This window comes from Crotalus tigris, unplaced genomic scaffold (assembly GCF_016545835.1).
Source record: "Crotalus tigris isolate CLP2741 ecotype Arizona unplaced genomic scaffold, ASM1654583v1 scf7180000020245.1906669, whole genome shotgun sequence".
NCBI classification, from domain to species: domain Eukaryota; kingdom Metazoa; phylum Chordata; class Lepidosauria; order Squamata; family Viperidae; genus Crotalus; species Crotalus tigris.
Genome location: NW_024097926.1, coordinates 1,770,556 through 1,793,510, shown reverse-complemented (window position 1 = coordinate 1,793,510; position 22,955 = coordinate 1,770,556). Strand labels below are relative to the sequence as shown.

The 22,955-nt window shown below is 46.2% G+C and overlaps 1 protein-coding gene across 1 annotated transcript; it reads left to right on the top strand.

The window, feature by feature from the left end:
• The first annotated feature begins 2,563 nt into the window (after positions 1 to 2,563).
• LOC120318509 (V-set and immunoglobulin domain-containing protein 8-like) lies at positions 2,564 to 18,275 on the top strand. Its single transcript, XM_039366208.1, has 7 exons — positions 2,564 to 2,931; positions 7,329 to 7,507; positions 8,667 to 8,868; positions 9,527 to 9,679; positions 10,729 to 10,851; positions 12,682 to 12,925; positions 15,953 to 18,275. Exons 1-7 carry the CDS (start codon positions 2,883 to 2,885, stop codon positions 16,419 to 16,421), a joined length of 1,419 nt encoding a protein of 472 aa, XP_039222142.1. The 5' UTR covers positions 2,564 to 2,882; the 3' UTR covers positions 16,422 to 18,275.
• The last annotated feature ends 4,680 nt before the right edge of the window (positions 18,276 to 22,955 follow it).

The following is a 22,955-nucleotide window of genomic DNA, read 5'->3' as shown; positions in this document are numbered from 1 at the left end:
AGAAAGCTGAGGGCACACCGCACCGCCGGCGAGGAACAAGGTACCCGCTGCAAATCCTGGCAAGGCAGAAGAGGCTGGCAAGCGGGAGACGGGAGGGCAGGAAAACCCCTTGCAAACCAAGAGATGTAGAAATCTAGCAGGTCAAGGCGAGCCTTCTCCCTGACACTCTTGCTTTTCTACTTGCAAGGATTTGGAGATTAATTTTGAGTAAGGGGGAAGGTGCTCCGCCGAGCCCAAACAGGCTGGGCTGAAATTATTTGGAGCAGTCATTTAAAATCAACGGCAGAGTATTTAATGACGGATGCTAATGGAGATGCTCCAGAGATAGAGTCAAATTAATTCTCTGCAAGCTAGTTCTTTAAAACAGGGTGTGTGTTTGTGCATTTGTGTGTCTGTGTGGGAGGCGGAGTGGATAGAATTTGATTTCAGGCATTCATGTAATTTGATCCTCAAATTGGAAGCCTAATTTACACCAATGGGGTTCACTTTCCAGTTTTATTTAGGGTTTTTGTGTGTGTGTGTGTGTGTATGTGTGTGATTTCTTTATTTGATTTATTAGGAAGGTCCCTGTTGCGGACACAACTTTTTATAACAATTGCTCAGGTGTTTCGGGGTTATACTATAAAGCTGCATATGGTGGTTTTGTTGTTCAAGGTCCCTGGATGTGCTAATGTTACAAGGAACAAAACTGGTTTAATTTTTAGTTCTAATTTTTTTTGCAAGCTTGAGGGTTTGGGGATAAATCTATCCACCAGCCTGTCGATAGCTGGATATTCTACAGGTAGTCCTGAACTTAACGACCACAATTGGGACGGGAAAAATTGCTGTTAAACAGTGTAGTTGTTAAATGGGGTGTCATGTGACCACTCCCAATTTTAAAACTTTTTTGGATGCAGTCGTTAGTTGAATCTCCAGGGGTTATTAAATGAGACATCGCACTGCCTTTCCTTGTCGGAAGCTGGCTGGGAAGTTTTCTTCCAGAAGTTGTGAGCGGTCCAACACTGGAAGTTTTAAAGAAGAGATTGGACAACCATTTGTCTGAAATAGGGTTTACTGCCTGAGCAGGGGGTTGGACTAGATGACCTCCAAGGACCTTTCCAGCTCTGTTACTCTATTCTAAATGGCAATCAGGTGACCTTGGGATGCTGCAACCATTGTAAATACGGTCATAAGTGCGAGGACCAGTCCTAAAGTCATAGAAATTTAGAAGTCTCTGTGACTTCGTAGAAATGTAATAAATAAATAAACAAGTCACTTTTTTCGAGGCTGTTGCAACTTCAAACAGTCTCCAAACAAAGGGACTATCTATATATAAAGGGAATAAAAATCTCAACAGGACGCGGGGGTCCAGTGCAATTCTGCCATTGCATCCCCCACTAATAATAGTTTGTCTTGCCCCCAAGAAAATCATTGGTCAGCAAAATAAAATTAAATCAAACAGGACAGGGAGGAAGAATTGAGAAGGGCCGAACGTAGCTTGGATGGAAAAGAAAATGCATGCTGGGAAGCACATTGGCTTTGCCCGTTGAATTTATTCATTAGTTTTATAGCTCACTTCCCTTTCGGGAAATTGAGGTGGCATAGATAATATGCCTTCCTCCTAATTTTTTCCTAACAGAGCCATCCTGCAAGGTAGCCTGTCTAATGTGTGTGTGTGTGAGAGAGAGAGAGGGGGGGGGAGAGAGAGAGAGAGAGAGAGAGAGAGAGAGGGAGAGGGGGGAGGGAAAGGGGGAGAGGGAGAGGAAGAGGGAGGAAGGGGAGAAAGGGAGGGAGAGACGGAAGGAGAGAGGGAGAAGGAGAGAGGGGGAGAGGGAGGGAAGAAAGGGAGGGAGGGAATGGGAGGAAGGGAGAGAGAGAGAGAGAGAGAAAGGGAGGAAAGGAGAGGAGTGGGGGAGAGGGAGGGAGGGAGAGGGAGGGAGAGAAGGAGAGGGAGGAAGGGAAAGGGAGAGGAAGGGAGAGGGAGAGGGAGAAAGGGAGAGAAAGGGAGCGAGGGAGAGGGGTAGGGGAGAGGGAGAGGGAGAGGGAGGGAGGGAGAGAGGGAGAGGGAGGGAGAGAAAGGGAAGAAAGAAGAGGAGTAGGGGAGAGGGAGAAAGGGAGAGGGAGGAAGGGAGAGAAAGGGAGGGAGGGAGAGGAGTAGGGGAGAGGGAGAGGGAGGGAGGGAGGGAGAGGGAGAGAAAGGGAAGAAAGGAGTAGGGAGAGGGAGGAAGGGAGAGGGAGGAAGGGAGAGAGGGAGAGGAAGGGAGAGAAGGGGAGGACAGTAGGGGGAGAGGGAGGAAGGGAGAGGGAGGAAGGGAGAGAGGGAGAGGAAGGGAGAGAAGGGGAGGACAGTAGGGGGAGAGGGAGGAAGGGAGAGGGAGGAAGGGAGAGGGAGGAAGGGAGAGAAATGGAGAGAGGGAGAGGGGGAGAGGGAGGGAGAGAGAGGGGAGGGAGACAGACCGACCCCACATCACCCTGGTTGCAGATTTGCCTTGAAACGCAATTGTTATGAAAGCACAACCTTCTTAAAACAAGCCAGGGGGTCTCTTCCCCAATTTAGCCTAAACTTCCGAAATCAAAATCGCTGCACACTCAAAAGCCGGGATCGTGTCTCCTAAAAATAAAAAATGAGAAACTGAAACTGACTGACGGCCAAGGGAATTGACAGATTGGGGATCAGAATGGCTGTGGGTGGAAAACCATGGAGAGGAATGTCTTGCATAATTGCCGAGCGTGTCCGGACCTCAAAGGCAATTTCTCTGGCTTAGTTTTACAGTTTGGAGGTGCCTCCCTTGCCTGTTCGAAACCAGCTCGTGAAGGACCGAACTGGGGGAGTTAAAAAATTGTGGGGCTCCGGGTTTCTGTGCCAAGATCTGCCTTGGATCCAGCTACCGTCTCGTTGGGACATGGAAAGTAGCAAAGGATTACGGTTTTTAATCTCCTGCATTCTTATAGGTAAGTAAGATGCGTGGATTTATTTATTTTCGCGATGTCTCCATTTCTTTAATCCGGGGCTTTTCAAAACTTGGCAGCTTTCAGATGGGTGGACTTCAGTTCCCAGAACCTTCTGCCCAGCTTGCTTTGAGATGGGTAGATTTCGACCCCCAGAACCCCCCCCCCCAGCCAACATGTTTTGAGATGGGTGGGTTTCAATTCCCAGAATCCTCCATCCAGCTTGCTTTGAGATGGGTTGATTTCGACCCCCAGAATCCCCCAGTTAGCATGCTTTAAGACGTGCAGACTTCAACTCCCAGATAACCCCAACTAGCATGCTTCAAAATGGGTGGACTTCAACTTCCAGAATTCCCCAGCCATCATCCTGAGTAGGGAATTCTGGGAGATGAAGTCCCCCACCCCATCTGAAAATGGACAAGTTTGAAAACACTGGTTTAATAATTCTTGGATTTCCTTCTTTGGTTGCAAACAAAACCTGGAAAGAGGAGCAAAAGATTGGAACAGAATGAGGCCAACACCCCCAAGGTCCTGTCTTAGGACAAGCAATTAAAAAGGGCCACTTTTCGAGAAAGAGGCAGTGTGGAGTAGTAATTAGAATGCTGGATTAGAAAAATTTGAGTCCAGTTTCCTTTATCTCCCTCCAAAGGACTATTATGGAGAACGTTGTTATTGTTATTCCAGGACAATTGTCTGCAAGTCATGATTATGTTTGGTGCTTTTTCTCACTGTGAATTGAGACACAGACAAGATACAGAGAATTATGAGTAAATAATTGAGGAATAGCTCAATAGCTGCCCCTATTTTAAGGGATTAGTTATATTCAGCCTTTGACATTTTACTTGAATCTGCTGAGATTGTATTGTAATTTTCCTTGCACAGCCATTTCCTTTCTTAATTTCTTTGTCCTTGGGTAAGTGAAAAAAGGAAAGAAAACCAACTTTTTAATCCTCTTTTGTTTTCTTTTTAAAAAGTTATGCTTTCCTTAAGTCAAATTCCTTGTGTGTCCAATCACACTTGGCCAATGAAGAATTCTATTCTATTCTATTCTATTCTATTCTATTCTATTCTATTCTACTCTGTTCTCTGTTCTATTCTATTCTATTCTATTCTGTTCTCTGTTCTCTGTTCTCTGTTCTGTTCTATTCTGTTCTCTGTTCTCTGTTCTATTCTATTCTATTCTATTCTATTCTATTCTATTCTATTCTTGCCACGTTCCTTTTGTTTTCTTGGCAAGTGCACAAAAGTTGATGTCTTGGCCTTTTTCCAAGATCTCTTACAGCTTCCCAAATCTGTCCCTGTTAACCTTGCCCAGGTGAGCCAAGGTTAGCTAGGTGTTGCCTCATTTCAACAGCCTCAGCGGCACGATCAGATATTGCAATATTTACCCACTCATTTTCTCCATCTCCAATCTGCTGGAGGTTTAATCGGAGGCAAAGCTACCAGCTCTGAGACCATCACTGTATAAATCCCTTCAATTGAGTTTTTAAGAACCATCCAACCAATGAACTACGATCCACTCACCACAGTCCACTCGGGTGGATTTTATTCCCGTCCTTTTTTGTGACGTCAAATTCTGCTTTGTTGTTGCTGCCTTCAAACTTGCACTCGAGTCTCTGTGGTTTTGTGAAGTGGGGTCCGGTCAAACCCTCACTTTCTTGCGGATGTTTCGTGATCCAACTAGATCAGTGCTAGAAGGGAGTGGGTTTGCACTGATCATGTTACCTAGCTGGATCATGAAAAGTTTGGAAGAAACTCAGGGAGCATCAAAGACACCACAATATTTCTCCTACTACTACTCTTCCGAGTCCACAATCCCCACTCCCTTCTCTCACTGATGATATAACCTAGCTGGCTTATGAAACGTCTGCAAGAAAATAAGCAAGCTCAGAGAGCACTAAGGAGCCACAGTTCTCCTCCTCCTCTTCTTCTTCTTCTTCTTCTTCTTCACCTTCACCTTCATCTTCTTCCTCCTCCTCCTTCTTCTTCTTCTTCTTCTTCTTCTTCTTCTTCTTCTTCTTCTTCTTCTTCTTCTTCTTCTTCTTCTTCTTCCTCCTCCTCCTCCTCCTTCTCTTTCTCCTCTTTGCAATTCCAATTCTCATCTAGCACTGTTGATGTTACCTAGTTTGGTAATGAAACATCTGCAAGAAAACAACCAAGCTCAGAGAGACCTAAGGGTCCCACAGCTCCTCCTCTTCCTCTTCCTCTTCCTCCTCCTAGGTAACTGTTGATGTTACCTAGTTGGGTAATGAAACGTCTGCAAGAAAATAAGCTCAGAGAGCACTAAGGAACCCACAGTCCTCCTCCTTTTTACAATTCCCATCCCCGTCTAGCACAGATGACGTTATCTAGTTGGGTCACGAAAGGTCTGCTCAGAAAGCACCCAGGTCTCCCCACGTCAGCCCTGAGCCACAAATATTTCTTCCCATTCTGATACTGGCCATAAAATGAAATAACGAAAACATAACGAACAAGCTTTTAAGTTTCCCTGGCATCTGGAAGCCGCAAAACAGCTTCTCCGCCACGGAGGAGAAAATGACTTAGTTCCTGTAAACAAAGAGCTTTACAAGGGGATAGCCTGCCATCATCTTAATTATTAGACACAGTGGAGAAACGAGTTACAGAGCGGTCGCTAATGATCATTGTAGGGCTGGCATTATCTTATCGTCCGCCGAGATCTCACTTGTTGAAGCCTGGATGACTAAGCTGAGCAAAACAATCCAGGCGGGAGATCCGCCACTTTTGGCAAGCCGAGACCACAATCTCGACAGGCGTGGGATTATTATTATTACAAAAAAAATTTTTGGGGAGACCAGCAAGATAATTGGCATATTTGGGATAAGGTTTTAATTTTGCTGGGAAGCCCAGAAGTGATTTGGCTTTTTAACGGAAAGGCAGGATTAAAAATAATAATAACCAGCCTTGGCCTCGTTTCCAAAGCCTGGAAGGTATTTTGGGGAGATGGATGCTGGGAAGAGCGAATTTTTTTCTCGTGCGCACTGTCTTGGGCAGGGCAAAAGGAAGCAATATAGGCATTCCTCGTCTTGTGACAGCTCCTTTAGTGACCGTCCAAAGTTACAGCAGTCTTGCCAAATGCACCTTAGGATAGCTTTTCGTAGTTTCCACTCTGAGCTACAAATAGTCTCCTTTATAATTACGTCCATTGCATCATCCCCATCGTTGCAGGATCAAAATTCAGACAATTGGCAACTGGCATGGACTTAAGACGGTTGCAATGTCCCGGGATAGGGGGTGTCAGGTGACCCCCCCCACTTTTGCAAATTTCTGACAAGCAAAGTCAATGGGGTAGCCAGAATGACAAGAAACGGGTGAACTGCGGTAATTCACTTAATAAATGTGGTGAGAAAAGTCATAAAACGGGGGGGGGGGCAAAACTCCCTTAACAAATGCCTCACTTAGCAACAGGAGTTTGGGACTCACTTGACACTGTAAGTTGAGGACACTTTGGTAGACCGTTTCTTGCTTGCTCCCAGGCTGATGTCCGCCAACACCTGACTTGTTTATTATCTGGTAAAGAATACACTGATTATGAAGAGGTGGGAAGAACGTGTGAATATGTGAAGCTGTGAATTCGTTCCCCAACTTCTGTTTTCCATAAGTTGTCCAGCTGGTGGACTGGGGGAATTTAGACAACGTACTTTATCTTCATTTGATTACATTGCTTGATAAGCAGGGGTATATGCGGAGTGGGGGCGAGAGGGAGAACTCAGATGATAAAGTCTGGGAAGGGCACAGTGATACAAACTTTACTCCACAAAATTCTACAGGGCACACCAGCAGGGAATTTTGGCTGTCTTCGGAAAACCAAATCCTGCAGAAATTCCTGCTGGCCAGGATTTTCTGACTAGGCTGCTGATGCACCGAGGGGGTTCACACAGCACACAATACACCAACTCAAATGGCTCAGCACAACCCACAAACCACAGAAAAACACCAACACTTGACATGCCCTAACTTCGCCAAAGTTGTAACTTAGCTGGTAACCAAATGTTCGGAAACCAACCCACAAACTCGGAGAACGAACCATCACCCCCACAACCCACAGCGCTCCAAGGGGGCGTGTGTGAAACCGGGACTGTGTTTACAGTCTGACTTCAGCTCTCTTGTGCTTTACCAGCCTGCGAAGATTGTAAAGGCAAGGAGTGGTTGTCAAGTTGTACAGCGTTGCTCAGCGAGGCAGTCGTTCAACGAGGACTGTCTGAATGGAGGGCCTCCAGACGCTTGGGTGAATCAAGCCCTGGAGAAATTTGGAATTTAAGTCTCTATCCAAGGAACTGGGCGAAGCGAAGGGCGATTGTGTTAGAAATACAACTTTATTTTGAAACCAGTTTTATAGTGGGGGTGTGATTTGCAACCTTGTGTGTGCCTTCCTTTATCAGGTGCAGCTCTGGCTGTCAGGATTAATGAAGATGGACATAAAGTCATTTACTTGCCTAAAGGGGAGTCGGTAAAATTGGGGTGCCCCTTTTCTTCAGATCCCGAAGATAACACTCCGGATAATGACTGGGATATTCAGTGGAGGCAGGTGAAACCAGGACCCCACCCCCAATACAATCCGGTGAGTTGGAGACGTGATTCTTTTTAGACTCCTCCGTAATTGCAATCCACATTGTTGTTATTAATCGAATCCAGGTATTTCGTTCGTTTGGCGACCGTTCAAAGTTGCAACGGTCTTCAAAAAAAAAGGGGGGGGCCTTGTTGCCAGTTTACGTTGGCAAACGCTTTCTGTGCATCAAGGAACATTAAAGCCATCTGTTTCCCTGGATGAATTTTTCATAATACTCTGACACCTCAAGAATCATTCTTAGATTATTTTTGATCCGTCTTTTAGGTAAGCAACCATTTTGATCTGTGTGCATAGATTTGATCCAAAATTTCTTTAGTCTTTCTGCCATTATTGGAGCAAAGCTCTTGTAATCGACATTTCATAATGATATTGGTCTATAACTTTTTTTTTTATTTGCGTTAAATCAGAGTCTTCTTTAGGCATGAAAGTAACATTGGCTTCAGTCCGTGTATTTGGCATTTTGGCCTCCAGGAGAATTTCATTACACAGATATAAAAGTATAAAACAATTGGAATCATAACCAAGCCGTCTGGAGTTGTTTGGCTAGAGCGATGGGCCTCGCAACTTAATACATTAAAAAAATCAAATGATGACCCACGCCAGGCTTTGAATCTCTGGTTTCAAAAACGGTTTTGAACCGTTTCTGCTAAAACAGGCTAGGAACCCATTTGCAAATGTGATGGTTCTCTGGTTTAGGGATGCAATAAGCGAGAGGGATGGAGGCAGAAGCGCAGCCTGTCGGCACCCGTTGTGTACTCTTTTAAACGGAGCAAAGATAGGGAAGATAGGAAAATGCGACACTTCCAGCCTCTTCGCTTTGGCATCTGGCAATCTGCAATTTCAATGAGATCGTTATCTCTTCAGGGTTGGCGATAAACATGGGTGGACTCTGAATGATCTCAACGCTGGGGAAGCCTTCTGGAAATTCCTCAGCTGCTGAAAGCTGAATCAGGCATTACCTGTTGCCCGGAATTTCTTTCTTTCTTTCTTTCTTTCTTTCTTTCTTTCTTTTTCTTTCTTTCTTCTTTTATTGACTCATGAGGACTAGCCACTTGGTTCTCGCGCCCGGTCGCCCAAACTCATCCAGCACCGTGCCTTTCCTTTTCATTATTCTCCTCTGGTTTTATTTATTTATTTATTTATTGGCCAGCTCCTGGGTTATCACAACCACCGTATCTTCTACCCGGGATCGCCTGATTTCCAAAAGCGGGTGGGCTTCACCTCGTCCGATCCCAGCCTCTACGACGCCTCCATGCAACTCCGCGACCTGCAGGTTAGCGACTCCGCCACCTACGAGTGCACGGTGAAGAAGACCACCGAAGCCACCCGCAAAGTGACCATCACCGTTCAAGGTAAGACCCCCCACCCCACCCCACCTCTACCCACCCCACCCAGTCAAGGCACCGGCCTCCTCCCCCAAGCTGTGGAGGACACCAAATTAACATTTTGCCTAGTCCTCATTTAATGAGGAAGGATTCCTTAATGACGTTCCCGTGTTTGCAAAACCCTGGGAGGAAAAATAAAAGCAGACTTTGTGGGATTGCTAAGAAATGCTTGGAGGGTCTTTTGGCGCTGGGCTTCTCCGTGACCTCATTGCACCGACACCCACACCAGGAGTTGCGACGCAACCGGTTTTTGCCGCCCCATGGAGGATGTTTCCCGACTGGGTGTGTGCTTTATCGATCCGCGTACTCCTCGGCCGGCGGGCCCCCAATTAGGCTGAGAAACGGTCCTTGAGAAGCTTCGAGGAACTTGCGCAAATCCAGATGTTCAGACTGGATTTGACATTTTGTCTACCTATCGAGTCCTTACCAAGGACCCGGGATAGGCAGATGTGGATGTTTGATGGTATATTACAGATATCATCGCAATTATTATTATTGTTGTTGTTGTTGTAGAGCAAAGCCACGGAAGGGGTCTTGTGTGGGGCAGCAGCCATATTTACAAAAGGTCCCAGACCCCCCAAATTAGAAAAACTTAACTGGTTTATTTTCTCTGCTCACTACCCAGAAAAACCAGCCCTTCCTCGCTGCTGGATCATTGGTGAGATCATATATGGGGAGGACATCACTCTTCGCTGCTTAAGTTCCACGGGGACCCCGCCGCTCAGCTACCACTGGTCCATGTCAAACGGCAATTACCGCGATTGGATGCCCTCAGACAGTGAGTGTCAGCCTTCCCGTAGTGTCTCCTTGGGGCGGTTGGGAGCCAAAGGAGAAATCAGCCGTGAGCCTAGACATCCAGCTTACGGAACCCCCTGCCACTAGATGGGAGAATGGGAGAAATACGACAGAGAGGGCGCAGAGATCTGGGCAGAGGTATTAGCTGGCATAGGTTGAGCTTCTGAGCTCCAGAGAAGTCTACCCCTAAGGGTTAGCTTTCAGGGGCAAAGGAGACATCCGTGATTGCCCCCCCCCCCAGACGACTCTATCCTGGTTAGACGCTATTTGGAATACTCGGTCCAGTTTTGGACACGCTGGAATGAAAAAGTTAGGGGCAACCTGGGGTGGGGGGGTGTCGAAAAACAAGCCAAACCATGTTGAAAGATCTGGATTGTAACTCTGCAGAAGAGGTGATGGAAGGAGGAGAATTGCTCACAAGCTTTAAATGGTCCCACATAGCAAAGGAAGTGAGTTTATTTATTTCCCCAAGGTCAAAACTGATGGATTAAAACTGCAAAGAGGGAAGATTAGGGTACATGAGGAACAGGCTGTGACATGAATGTGAGGTCTCTTTTACACAGAGGTTGGAGACAGATCTAAGAGTACAATGTTTCGCAACCTGGGCAGCTTTCAGCTGGGTGGACTTCAACTCCCAGAATCCCCCAGCCAGCATCCTTTAAGATGGGTGGGCTTCAACTCCCAGAATTCCCTAGCCAAAATGCTTCAACATGGGTGGGCTTCAACTCCCAGAATTCCCTAGCCAAAATGCTTCAACATGGGTGGGCTTCAACTCCCAGAATTCCCTAGCCAGAATGCTTCAAGATGGGTGGACTTCAACTCCCAGAATTCCCTAGCCAAAATGCTTCAAGATGGGTGGGCTTCAACTCCCAGAATCCCCCAGCCAACCTGAGCACTCCATGTTTGGATGGAAATCTATCTGTACATGCTCAGGAGTAGTGCTTTAACGCCACAATTTATTTATTTTGTTTACAAAAACCCAGATCCAACCTCTTGGCTTCCCTGTATAACGCTCATGTCTCCGTCCTTCAGGTCTCAATCCAGGGGATCTCCAGATCCGTAATCTGTGTGACGACCACGTGGGGATCTACGAGTGCAGTGTGGGCAATAACGTCGGCGTGGCTCATTGCTCTGTGGAAATTCAGTTCGGAGGAGGTAAGGGCTGCTGGGAAACAGTGGACAGGCACAGGTGTCTCCATCCCGGAGACAAAACTGCTCAGAAGATACAGTATAGTGCAGGGGTCTTCAAACTTGGCCCTTTGATGACTTGTGGACTTCAACTCCCAGAATGCCTCAGCCAGGCAGGCATGCCTGGCTGAGGCATTCTGGGAGTTGAAGTCCACAAGTCATCAAAGGGCCAGGTTTGAAGATCCCTGGTGTAGTGCTTTTGGTATACCACGAGACCATCAAGACTTGTCTGCTTCCGCAAGCCTTTGGAGATCTGACAAGTTGAATAGCTTCTCCTATAGCAGTGGTTCTCAACCTGTGGGTCGGGACCCCATTTGGGGTCAAACGACCATTTCACGGGGGTCGCCAAGCAATACAGTCCGCCATTTTTTCCCCCTTTTCCTTAGCTGTGCTACTCCCTTTTATTCTATTGGCTTTTGAAAGCCAGTAGAATAGACTCTGTTGAATAGAGTCTAATTCTATTGGCTTTCAAAAGCCAATAGGAATTGTCCAGGCTGTCTCTGCCCTGCTGAGCCCGCCAAAAGTCCCATTCTGCAAACGGTGCTGCACCGGTTGAGTAGTCCTCGACTTACGACCGGTTGAGTAGTCCTCGACTTAAGACCAGTTGGGGGTCGTGGCATTAAAAAGGTTGAGAACCACTGTCCTATAGGGAAATATTTTTCACCGTGGTGCTTCCCAATGCTAACAGTTTGAAGTAGTTGTACTAATTCATGTTGTTGTTATTGTTGCTACTATAATGGTTTTGTCTCTTTTTAATGATGAGTAGATGAGGTACATAAACCATTTGTTGACTGGAATGGTGTATAAGCCCCATCGAAGGAAAAATCTTCATCAGGGTCCAATTCCAAGCCGGGAATAAACTAAAACCTTCTTTCTAAAGCAGTCATCACGTTGTTTATTCCCGGCTTGGGCTGGACCAGTCTTCATCAGCCCAGTAGGTTAAAAACTGGCTTAACTGGAAGGCCTTCAGGAATCGTGGAGCCATCAGTGCTTACATCCTTGTGACTGTAATTTTAATGTTTAAAAGTAATAGAATATCAACGTTATTTTAATATCGACAAACTGCTTAAAGTCCCCCCCACCCCAAAAAATGGAAGAAGATACAGGACAGGTCATCCTTGACTTACAACCACCATTGAGCTCAAAATTTAGGTTGCTAAGTGAAACATTTATTAAGGGAGTTTTGCCCCGTTTTCTCGGCCACCGTCCTTAAGCGAATCATTGCAATTGCTAAATTAGTCACACGGCTGTTAAGCGAATCGGGCTTTCTCCGTTGACTTTACTTGTCCAAAGGTTGCAAAAGGGGATCACGTGACTCTGCAACCGTCATAAATGGGAGTCAGTTGCCAAGCGTCTGAATTTTGATCACGTGACCCGGGGGAACCCTGCAACAGCCGCTAAGCGTGAAAAGCGGTCATGAGCCACCTTTGTAAGGGCCGTCGTAACTCTGAACGGTCACTAAACGAACTGTGGCAAGCCTGGGCTGAAAAAAAAGTGACCGATGACCATTTTTTTCACACTTACGACCGTCCCACGTGATCAAAGGTCAATCCCGCTGGCACCTGGCCTGTATTTATAAACCCTTTGCACTGTTTGGGGTCATGGGAGTCCCCGTTTGTCACCTTCATCAGTGACCTTTTCAAGGGCTAGCGGTAACGCCGAACGGTCACTCCACTGATGGCGGTAAGTGGTGGGCTAGCTGAAGTCCTACTCTGCAGGGCTGTTGTGGCCGAAAAAACCGGTCTGGTGTGCTGAAGCCCCCCCCCCCCCCGTCTCAACGTCTTGGTTTTGCTGCAGGTTGGGGCCGAGGCTGGATCATCGCGGGCTCCGTGATCATCGCGCTGCTGGCCGCGGCGCTCATCATCGGGGGCGTGATCTGGTGCTGTTGGTGTTGCTGGGGCAAGGCGGGGGGCTGCTGTGGGGAGCAGTGCCCCAGCTGCTACTGCGGGAAAGACTACTGCTGGGACTGCTGCTGCAACTTTGGCTCCGACAGTCCCCAGACGCATCAGCAGTACTCCCAGACTAAGGCCAGCGACATTTGGTGAGCCTCTTGGCCCTGCCTGGGGGGAAGAGGGGGGGCCGGGGGTCCAGGAGCCCCAGGGGGCTGGCAGAGTTCCTGTCTTCTGGTCTGCACTGGACCGAAAGCTCTCTCCCGGGGGTCCAGAATGTCCTTCCTTCCTTCTCTTTCTCTCCTTCCTTTCTTCTTTCTCTTTTTCTCCTTCCTTCCTTTTTCCTCCTTCCCTCCCTCCCTCATTTCCTCACTTCCCCTTCCTTCCAAATTGCTTGCTTGCTTCCTCCTCCTTCCTTCCTTCTCTCCCAACTCCTTCCTTCCTTTCCTCCTCCCTCCCCTCTTTCTTCTCATTCCTTCCTTCCTTCTTTTTCCTTCTTCCCTCCCTCTCTCATTTCCCCACTTCCCCTTCCTTCCCAGTTGCTTCCTTCCTTGCTTCCTTTCTTCCTTCCCTCCCAATTCCTTCCTGCCTCCCTCGTTCCTTTCCTGCCTTCCTTCTCAATTCCTTCCTTCCTTTCTCCTCCCTCCCTCCTTCCTTCTTTGCTTCCTCCCTCCCTCCTTCGCTCCCTCCCTTCTTCTACCCCCTCCCCTCTTCTTCCCTCTTTCCTTCCTTCCTTCCTTCCTTCCTTCCTTCCTTCCTTCCTTTTTTCCTTCCTCCCTCCCTCCTTCGCTCCCTCCCTTCTTCTACCCCCTCCCCTCTTCTTCCCTCTTTCCTTCCTTCCTTCCTTCCTTCCTTCCTTCCTTCCTCCCTCCCTCCCTCCCTCCCTCCCCCTTTTTTCTCTCCTCCATCAACTCAAATCCCTTTGGGAAGGGCTATTTGGGTGCTCACCTCTTGGGTGCCTTGCCAATGGGAGTTGTAGTCCCCTCTTGGGAGGGGGCCGGACTGAAAAAGGCGGCCTGATGCGATGTGCCCCTCGTGTGAGCTGCAGCCTCACACTGGCCTTAGCAAAGCACAAGGGCTCCACGCAGAGAGACCTCCTGGCTTAACCAGTGAGCCGATTCAGATCCCAAGCAAAGATGAGAGATCTTTTTAAGGACCCACTTAAATCTAGTCTAGCATCTTTCTACAACGTGCCCAGCTTGGACCATCCTTTTTCGCTTCTTAACATCAGCCGGGCTCTTGGCGCCTGACTTTTTTTTTCGTTAGGAGGAAAATTTGCAAAGCCATAAAGGGAGAAATATTACAGTGCCAGGGACAAAATTAACACATTAATGAATAATAAATATCCAGAGAGACTTTTCTTAGTAATAAGGAAAGACATCTTCGCTGATTGGCACAAAAGGAATGAAGGATGCACACACACACAAAGGTGTGGAATAAACAGATGAATAATAAAAGCAATTAAGTTGATGTGAGCTGCAGGCACGGAAGAGCAGAAGGTATATTCTTAAATCACGGTTCTTGTCTCACCGTTTCCTCCTAGTTCTTGCATGCTCCACAAAGGGAGCCATTAGCAAAATTAAATTTCCTTCTTCTGAAGGACTGTAATGGGCACCTGGCAAGATGCGCTGTTTATGTAATTTTGTTTGCAGGAACGGGGAATGCTCTTTAGGCACAAATGTGCAGGTTCAATTGGGGAGCATACCTGCCTTTAAAGTTGTGTCACTTCCAGCACCGGAAGGCAACAAGGGAGGTCCATAGGAGCAAAGGTGAGGATTAGGAATTGTGGAACTCCCACTCCCACAGGAGGTGGTGAAAGCCTGGGCAGATCGGCTAGCTGGAATCTGACTCCAGTCCAGTAAGCTGCTTTTTATATTCTTATGACTCATTCTGACTTTATTAGTTCAATTTATATCCTAAGTTCTTTTTTTAAGAACAAAAAAAAGCTTGGTCCTAGTTAGGAGAGGAGACGGGAGGGGAGGGGAGTGGGAAAAGGAAGGAAGGAAGGAAGGAAGGAAGGAAGGAAGGAAGGAAGGAAGGAAGGAAGGAAGGAAGGAAGGAGATTGGAATGAGGAAAGGGAGAAAGGGAAGGAAGGAAGGAAGGAAGGAAGGAAGGAAGGAAGGAAGGAAGGAAGGAAGGAAGGAAGGAAGGAAGGAAGGAAGGAAGAAAAACAACAACACTGAGTCCCTTACTCTCCCACAGCTAGGGCTGAAACTGGGTCTCCCTAATCCTAATTTCAGACCTTAACTATTGTGCTTTGCACCCTGTTGCATAAAGAGGAAACGGCAAAGAGGGAGAGATCTATTGTCTTCATGGCCTGCTCCAAAAATTATTTCCGTCTTCTCCGTCGCAGACAGGTGGGGCAGGAGGCCAATGCTGGCAGCTGCACAGTGGCTAGAAGCCAGCAAATGCTGAGCCAAGGTTTTCCCCCCATCAGCCGCACCTCAAAAGCCCAGACGCTTCTCACACCCCCAGGATCCCTTAGGGGGGGGGGAGTCCCAGAAATGACTCCAAAGAGGAAACTCAGTGGGGATAGAGGAGGAAGTGGCAGTGGAGGATGGGGCGGACAGGGAAACCAAGGTATGGAATGGAGCATCCTGAAAAGAGGCCCAAGTCCCTGGTTGGAACCGGAAGACAGATTCGATTATCATATTTTCTGGCAGTTCCCAGGTGCTTCTGCTCTTCCTGCTCCTGTTTGCGCGCCTTTCTCTTTCTGGAGTGATCATTAGCCTTTTTTCTATATCTTTTCTCTCCCTGGATTGATCGTGATCCTTTCCTCCCTGGATTGATCATGGTCCTTTCCTTCCCTGGATTGATCATGGTCCTTTCCTTCCCTGGACTGACCACGTTCCTTTCTCTCCCTGGATTGATCATGGTCCTTTCCCTTCCTGGGTTAATCATGGTCCTTTCCTTCCCTGGATTGATCATGGTCCTTTCCTTCCCTGGATTGATCATGGTCCTTTCCCTTCCTGGGTTAATCATGGTCCTTTCCTTCCCTGGATTGATCATGGTCCTTTCCTCCCCTGGACTGACCACGTTCCTTTTTCTCCCTGGGATGACCGTGGTCCTTCCTCTTCCTGGGTTGCTCACGGTCCTTTCCCTCCCTGGACTGACCGAGCATCCTCTTTCTGCCCCTCCCTCCTCTCCCTGGACTGACCACGGTTCCTTCCCGCTCCAGTGTGGATGCTGATTCCCCCCTCAGCCGACCTTGCAGCCAGGTCATCAGTCGGGCCAGCAGCCTCCACTCCTTGTTGGGCTACCAAACGAAGGGCATCCAGCATCCCCAAGGCCGCAAGTACACCCCTCCCATCGTCCAGGTCAAGATGAGTTCTCCTCCGGACAGTGACGTCAGCGTGGTTCTGCCGCTCGAGATCCCTTCGCCCCCGGATTCGGAGCAAGGCGAGATCTCCGAGCCTTACTACCCTGCCAAAGGGAGCAGCGTCTACCCCAACCAGGAGCCTTGCTGCGACCAGCTGAAAGTCGACAACATCAAGGGGTCACGATCCCAGATCTACTGTGAGCCTCACAATTACACCTCGGCTTGCTCGGATCCCACCGGGCTTCGCTGGAAAGACGGAAACAGCCGGCAGTATAAGAGTGCAGTCCTCATGATGCGGTCTTCCAGCAGGGATGGTCTTTTGATATGAACCGGAGACGGGCCAGTGGGGAGGGAGGCGAGCAAGTCTGACTCTCATCCAGACATCTCCACCTCACGAGCCAGGATGCGGGCCGACGCTTTGCTCTTTAGGGATGACACGGATCAGGCTTTCCAGGCCAAAAGGCGGCAGATTTGGCCTGCAAAGTCACCCTAATTTTGCCCATTTATTTACCAACTGTCCCCGTAGGAATGAGCCAGCCTGCTAAGAAGAAAAGGTCCTTCTGGGCAGTTTTGGCAGCAGTAGAATAGACTAACAGAGTTGGACCTTGGAGGTCATCCAGTCCAACCCCCTGCTCGAGACAAATGGCTGTCTAATCTCATCTTAAAAACCTCCAGTGATGGAGCACCCACGACTCTCGGAGGGAAGAAGAATTGCATTCTTCTTCCAGATTTCCCAGATCATTTTGATCCGGAGCGATCTGGGGGAATCCGACAAATTCACTATCCTTTAAATATTAGCCCTGCTGCACGGAAGCCACGGGTGGAAAAAAACTCGGGGGGGGGGGGTGATGTTTAAAGGGTTGAGCAATGATTGCAAGAGTGAAAATATAATCTGCGTGATTTTGTCCGTGTCTACGCCAAAGTAAGCCTGCATTGAATAGTATTTAATCCAGGCAGAGGTGCCCCAGTGTGAACAGACTTTTCATGTTGGATTCCTGCCTGCTTTGGCACACCCCTAAGGAGCAAACATTTCCCCTTCCAAAACGTAGAAAAATTGCATTTATTTGCTTTTAACTGAAGGCCCGGAGCTCAATCTGTGTTTTTCTCGTAAAAGAGCAATGATCTCTTGTTAGCAAACTCAGAGGGAGAAAAACCCTGCCTCAAGGCAGCCCACAAGCATTCATAGAAGGTTTAAGCATTAGAAAAACATAATATATATTAAATGCGCTGATCGTTTGAGAGCAACCTTGCTAAAGATTTGCCTGGCTCTCTTAGCAACATGTTTTTTTTTTTAAGAAAAAAAGAAAAAAGACTGTAAAAAAACAGTAGCAGGCGTGAAAAAACAGCAGTATTGATCCAAAACGAATATTAACATTCCAGTATAAAATGTCCAAAAGACATTTTCTACTACAAGGCAAAACAGGCTTATCCAATCAGCCCTGTTCCAAAGTAGATTGTTGGATTTCAAACTTTTTTCAAGTCTGTTCATAAAAAAAAAAAAAAGGAAAAATCCCCAGAATGCATCAAGTTAAAAAAAAAAAACTCTAGAAAGTACGGCTACTTTTTTTTTTTCCTTTTTAAAAAGCTTCTCGTGAAACTACAGTACACGGTTCAAAACACTCTGAACTAGATTATTCTAAATTGATAGCTGGCATGTTTTATTTTTTTATTATTTTTTTCCCTTCTAGCATTTTCCCAAAATTTCTTGTTCTCTTTTTTTGGGGGAGGGGATCTAAGAGTGAATAGAATAGAATAGAATAGAATAGTCTGGGGAAGCTATAATTTTGTTGAAAGGTTTGTCATAAAGAAACCCCAAGAACGGGCAATTTACATATATAAACGCGGGACTGCGTTTAGTCCGTTGTTTACATGTGGATCTTTCTTTCTTTCTTTCTTTCTTTCTTTTTGTTCTTTTTCTTTCTTTCTGTTTTATAAGATACTGTACACGGGGACCGCAAAGTCTCTCACCAGACAGAACACGCAAGCGCCCATTTCTCCACTGTGCGATCTTGTGTCTGTTTTAAAATTTTGTTTTCTAGCAAACTGGGATGGTAATACCTTAGCATCAGCCTGCTGTCTGTCTGGCTTTGTGTGTGTGTGTTTTTTTAAAAAAAATTGTGCAGTCTCTAACATGCTCTTAAAATGTAGTTGCCTTTGTTTGTAGAAGTTGTTCCCACCTCAATAAAATCTGCTTTACACTGACTGATTGTTTTCCTGTCTTTGTTTTATTTTGGTTATTTGTTTCAAAGTTTCCTTTTAATGCTCAACTTCCAATGTAATGTAAGAAACAAAGACAGGGGGTGAAACTGCAAGAAAGATTGATCATTCTTTGGGTGCGATGGCAGCCTTTTAAAAAAAATGTGGGGTTTATTTTTTCTCCCTATGTTTTGAAAACTCTAAGCCTATGGGAAGTCCTCAACTTACAATGAGTATGGGAGCCTGAATTTCCGCTGCTAAGTTAGATGGTTATTGAGTGAGTCGTGTTTGATACACGATTTAAAACCTTAACCTTAAATTATTTTAAGGACATAAAATGGGGCAGAACTCACTTAGCGACTGTCCTCGCTTAGCAGTAGAAATTTTGGGCTCAGTTAATATTAATAGAGACTAGACATCCACCTGTCTGAGATGGTATAGGTTCTCCTGCTTGAGCAGGGGGCTGGACTAGAAGACCTCCAAGGTCCCTTCCAGTTCTATTCTATTCCATTCTATTCTATTCTACTCTACTCTATTCTATTCTATTCTATTCTATTCTTATTTCCATTCCATCTATTCTAATTCTATTCTATTCTATTCTAATTCTATTCCGATTCCTATTCCTATTCCTATTCCTATTCCTATTCTATTCTATTCTATTCTATTCTATTCTATTCTATTCTATTCTATTCTATTCTATTCTATTCGACATTCACCTGTCTGGGATGGTATAGCTTCTCCTGCTTGAACAGAGGGCTGGACTAGAAGACCTCCAAGGTCCCTTCCAGCTCCCTTCTATTCTATTCTAATTTATGGTCGTAAGTTGAGGTGTACGCGTATTTTAACCTCGATCAAATAAATCAACGTTGTATTCCTTCCCATTGCTGAGGTTTACGTATTTCCTATCTAGGTCTTTGACACAACAGCTGATTCGGTCAGTACGTTGCAAGTTGTCATCCCAAAGAATTAGGTCAATCGGTTTAGATATGCATCTGCTTTGACCTACTTACTAGCGTCTGGAGGAGGTGTATGGGGACAACTCCTGTTGTTTGCGGGTTCTGGGTAAAAACACGCCGAAACTGATGTGGTTAGTAATCACAATCTTTCCAATGTTGTCTAAAGAACAGCTGAAGCTGGCAGTTTCTCTCTTGGGTTTTTGATCACTGCGGCCAGCCAACTTTCCAGTGTGTGACTCCAGTGTGAAAGTATGTTTCAAGCCAATAAGGACAGTCCTCTACTTACAACGGTTCGTTTAGTGACCGTTCGAAGTTACAACAGTAAAAGTCATCCTCAAACTTACGACCCCAACGAAGCCCAAAATTTCAGTGAGTTAAGTGAGATATTAGTTAAGTGAGTTTTGCCTCGTTTTACGACCTTCCTTTCTGCCATTGTTAAATGAATCACTGCAGTTGTTAGTCACACGGTCGTTATGTGAATCTGGCTTCCTCCCCCCTTGACTTGGCTTGTCAGAAGGTCGCAAAAGGGGAATCACGTGACCCTGGGACGCTGCGACCGTCATAAAAGTGAGTCAGCTTGCCAAGCGTCTGAATTGTGACCACGTGACCACAGGGACGCTGCCCATGTCGTAACTGTGAAAAACAGTCATAAGTCCCTTTTTGTCAATGCTGCTGTAACTGTGAACAGTCACTAAACGAACCGTTGTAATTCGAGGACTACCTGTCCTGAAAAAAGGAACCTAGGACCGTGTTTCACACTTTCGACCATTGCAGCATCCCATGTGATCAAAATTAAGGCCTTAGGGCAGTGGTTCTCAACCTTTTTAATGCCGCGACCCCCAACCGGTTGTAAGTCGAGGACTACTCAACTGGTGCAGCACCGTTTGCAGAATGGGACTTTTGGCGGGCTCAGCAGGGCAGAGACAGCCTGGACAATTCCTATTGGCTTTTGAAAGCCAATAGAATTAGACTCTATTCAAGAGAGTCTATTCTATTGGCTTTCAAAAGCCAATAGAATAAAAGGGAGTAGCACAGCTAAGTAAAAGGGGGAAAAAAATGGCGGACTGCGTTGTTTGGCGACCCCCGTGAAATGGTCGTTCGACCCCAAATGGGGTCCCGACCCACAGGTTGAGAACCACTGCCTTAGGGTCTCCAGCTTGAGCAGGGGGTGGACTAGAAGACCTCCAAGGTGCCTTCCCACTGTTGTTATTCTGTTCTTCGGTTACCCTCCGCAGAGTACAGAAACTTGATCCAATTCAACCGATGAAGTTCCCTCAGAACATAGATCTGATCTGACATTTGATCCACTTCCCACTGGATCTCCCCAATCAACAGGGGAAGAGATCCTTACGCACACACCGGAGAAGGGTGCAAACTCACTCAGATTGACTGCAAGGTATCTCATTTCATTCCATGGGGGAGAGATCGGGTCTAGTCTCCCCCAGGTCAAAGTCTTTTCCTGCTAATGAATCACCCAGTAGGAATACAAGTTCCATTTGGACAGCAAAACATAACAAACCAGGTTAAAAACCATCACACTCAGCCTGTTGTGAAAACTTCCACGAACTTGGATCAGGGTGATCCACTCTATCAGATGGGCATAGAGTTCAAAAAGCTTTTTGATGATCCATTGATAAGGATCAATCCTGGATAAGGATCAAGCCATCTGACCACCTGGCCATTAATTACTGATTATTATCCATCATATTAGGCTGTTTCATGCTTGCTCAAGCAACAGGTGTGACCTGCCGTCACCCTGGAGAAAAGACTCAGCTTGCATTGTGGATCAAGACCAAACTCTCAACAAGAGCACAACGGGCACAACGTAGAGCTAGGAAGAGGGCAAAATCCGCGGGAAAGAAACTGGGAAAAGAACCAGGGCAACTGCCTACGAAGAAAATTTGCATAAAATGTTTTACAGATGGCATCTACCGCCTGCGAGGTTCGCAAAAACGTTTAAAAATATGTCCAGCAATTGTTGGAAATGTAGGCAAAAGCCAACCTTTGGTGGCCATGCCCTAAAGAGAAAAAAAAAAAATTGGTCAATGTGGTTAGAGAAAATGTTAAGAAAACACGTCGATTTTAAGCCGGAATTATTTCTTTTAGGTATCACCTCCGGAAATTACGATAAAGAATGTGTATATTTAATGTTGCATGTCTTAAACAGCAGTGAGAATATTCAATTGCACAGCATGGGAAAAATGAAGAAATACCAGCTGAAGAAGAGATAATTAAGAAAATTTTGGACTCTGAAAATGAAAAGGAAAGAAGATACAGAATACTTTCAAACGTGGAGTGTATTTTACTAGTGGCTAGAAAAATGGGGTAGAGAGTAGGAACTTAAAATGCATTATCAAGTTAAATATGTGGACCCAGACAACACGTTTATTAAGCCCCAAAGATTTGTCATTATAAAAAAAATAATAAAATATTTTCTAGAAAAGATTGAACTCTTAACATCTTAATTGTGTTTCCACGTTGCTTAGAAATTCCAGTCCCAACTTTAGCCACCAGTTGAAAACTACCCGTATACAGATAGTCCTCGACTTATGACAGCTCCTTTAGTGACCGTCTGAAATTACAACAGCACTTATGATTGTTTTTCACACTTACGACCGTTGCAGCATCCCCATGATCACACGATCGAAACTCAGATGCTTGGCAGCTGACTCATATTTATGACGGTTGCAGTGTCCTGGGGTCACATGATCCCCTTTTGCGAGCTTCCAACAAGCAAAGTCAATGGGGAAGCCAGACCCACTTCACAAGCGTGTGACTATCTTAACAACTGCAGTGATTCACCGATGGCAAGAAAAGTCACAAAACGGGGCATAGCTCCCTTAACAACCGTCTCGCTTAGTGGCAGAAAGTTTGGTCGTACGTGGAGGGCTATCCCTGTGTGATTCTCGGGTTGTGTTAACAGCATCTGGAAAGCGCAAAAGTCTGTTGCCTTGACGGCCCAAGAAATGAAGATGGTCCTTTGAAAATGAAAAACCCAACACGCACATTTCCACATTAAACGAGGTCCAGTCTGAACGTGGAAGGGTTTGTTTGTTGGTTTGGTGATCAAACAAGCCAGTTTCTCAGGCTGGCTTACGATTCAGGAAATGCCAGCCAGAAAATGGGTTAATTCTGTTTTGAGAATCACCCCGTTGTCATTTTAAAATTTGGGAGTTTCTCCGGCAGCCCATTAGTCAAGCATTTCCTGAGGGAAAAAAAAACAAAAACTAGGTTTGCGGATAGTCCTCAACTTACAACAGTCATCTCATCCAGTTTGCTGTTCTCTTCAAGAGATCGGGTAAGATCACCGGAAAAAAAAAGTCCACACTGGTAATAAAGCTATCTCAAGGGTCTCTAGTCCTCAAGATTCCCCTGCCTGGGAGGTATGGCTAGTGGGAACCTTGATTTGTAGCTGCTGAAGAAATCAGATAGGATCCTGGGAAAAATTCCGCTCGCGTATAAACATCTCCAGGTACTATAGATAATCCTCAACTTACAACAGTTCGGTTAGTGACTGTTTGAAGTTACGACGGCACTGAAAAAAGGGACTTAGGACCGTTTTTCACACTTATGACCGTTGCAGCATTCCCCACGGTCACGTGATCCAAATCCAGACCTTTGGAAACGGACTCCTATTTATGACGGTCGCAGTGTCCCGGGTTCACGGGATCCATTTTTGCGATCTTCGGATAAGCAAAGTCAAGTGGGAA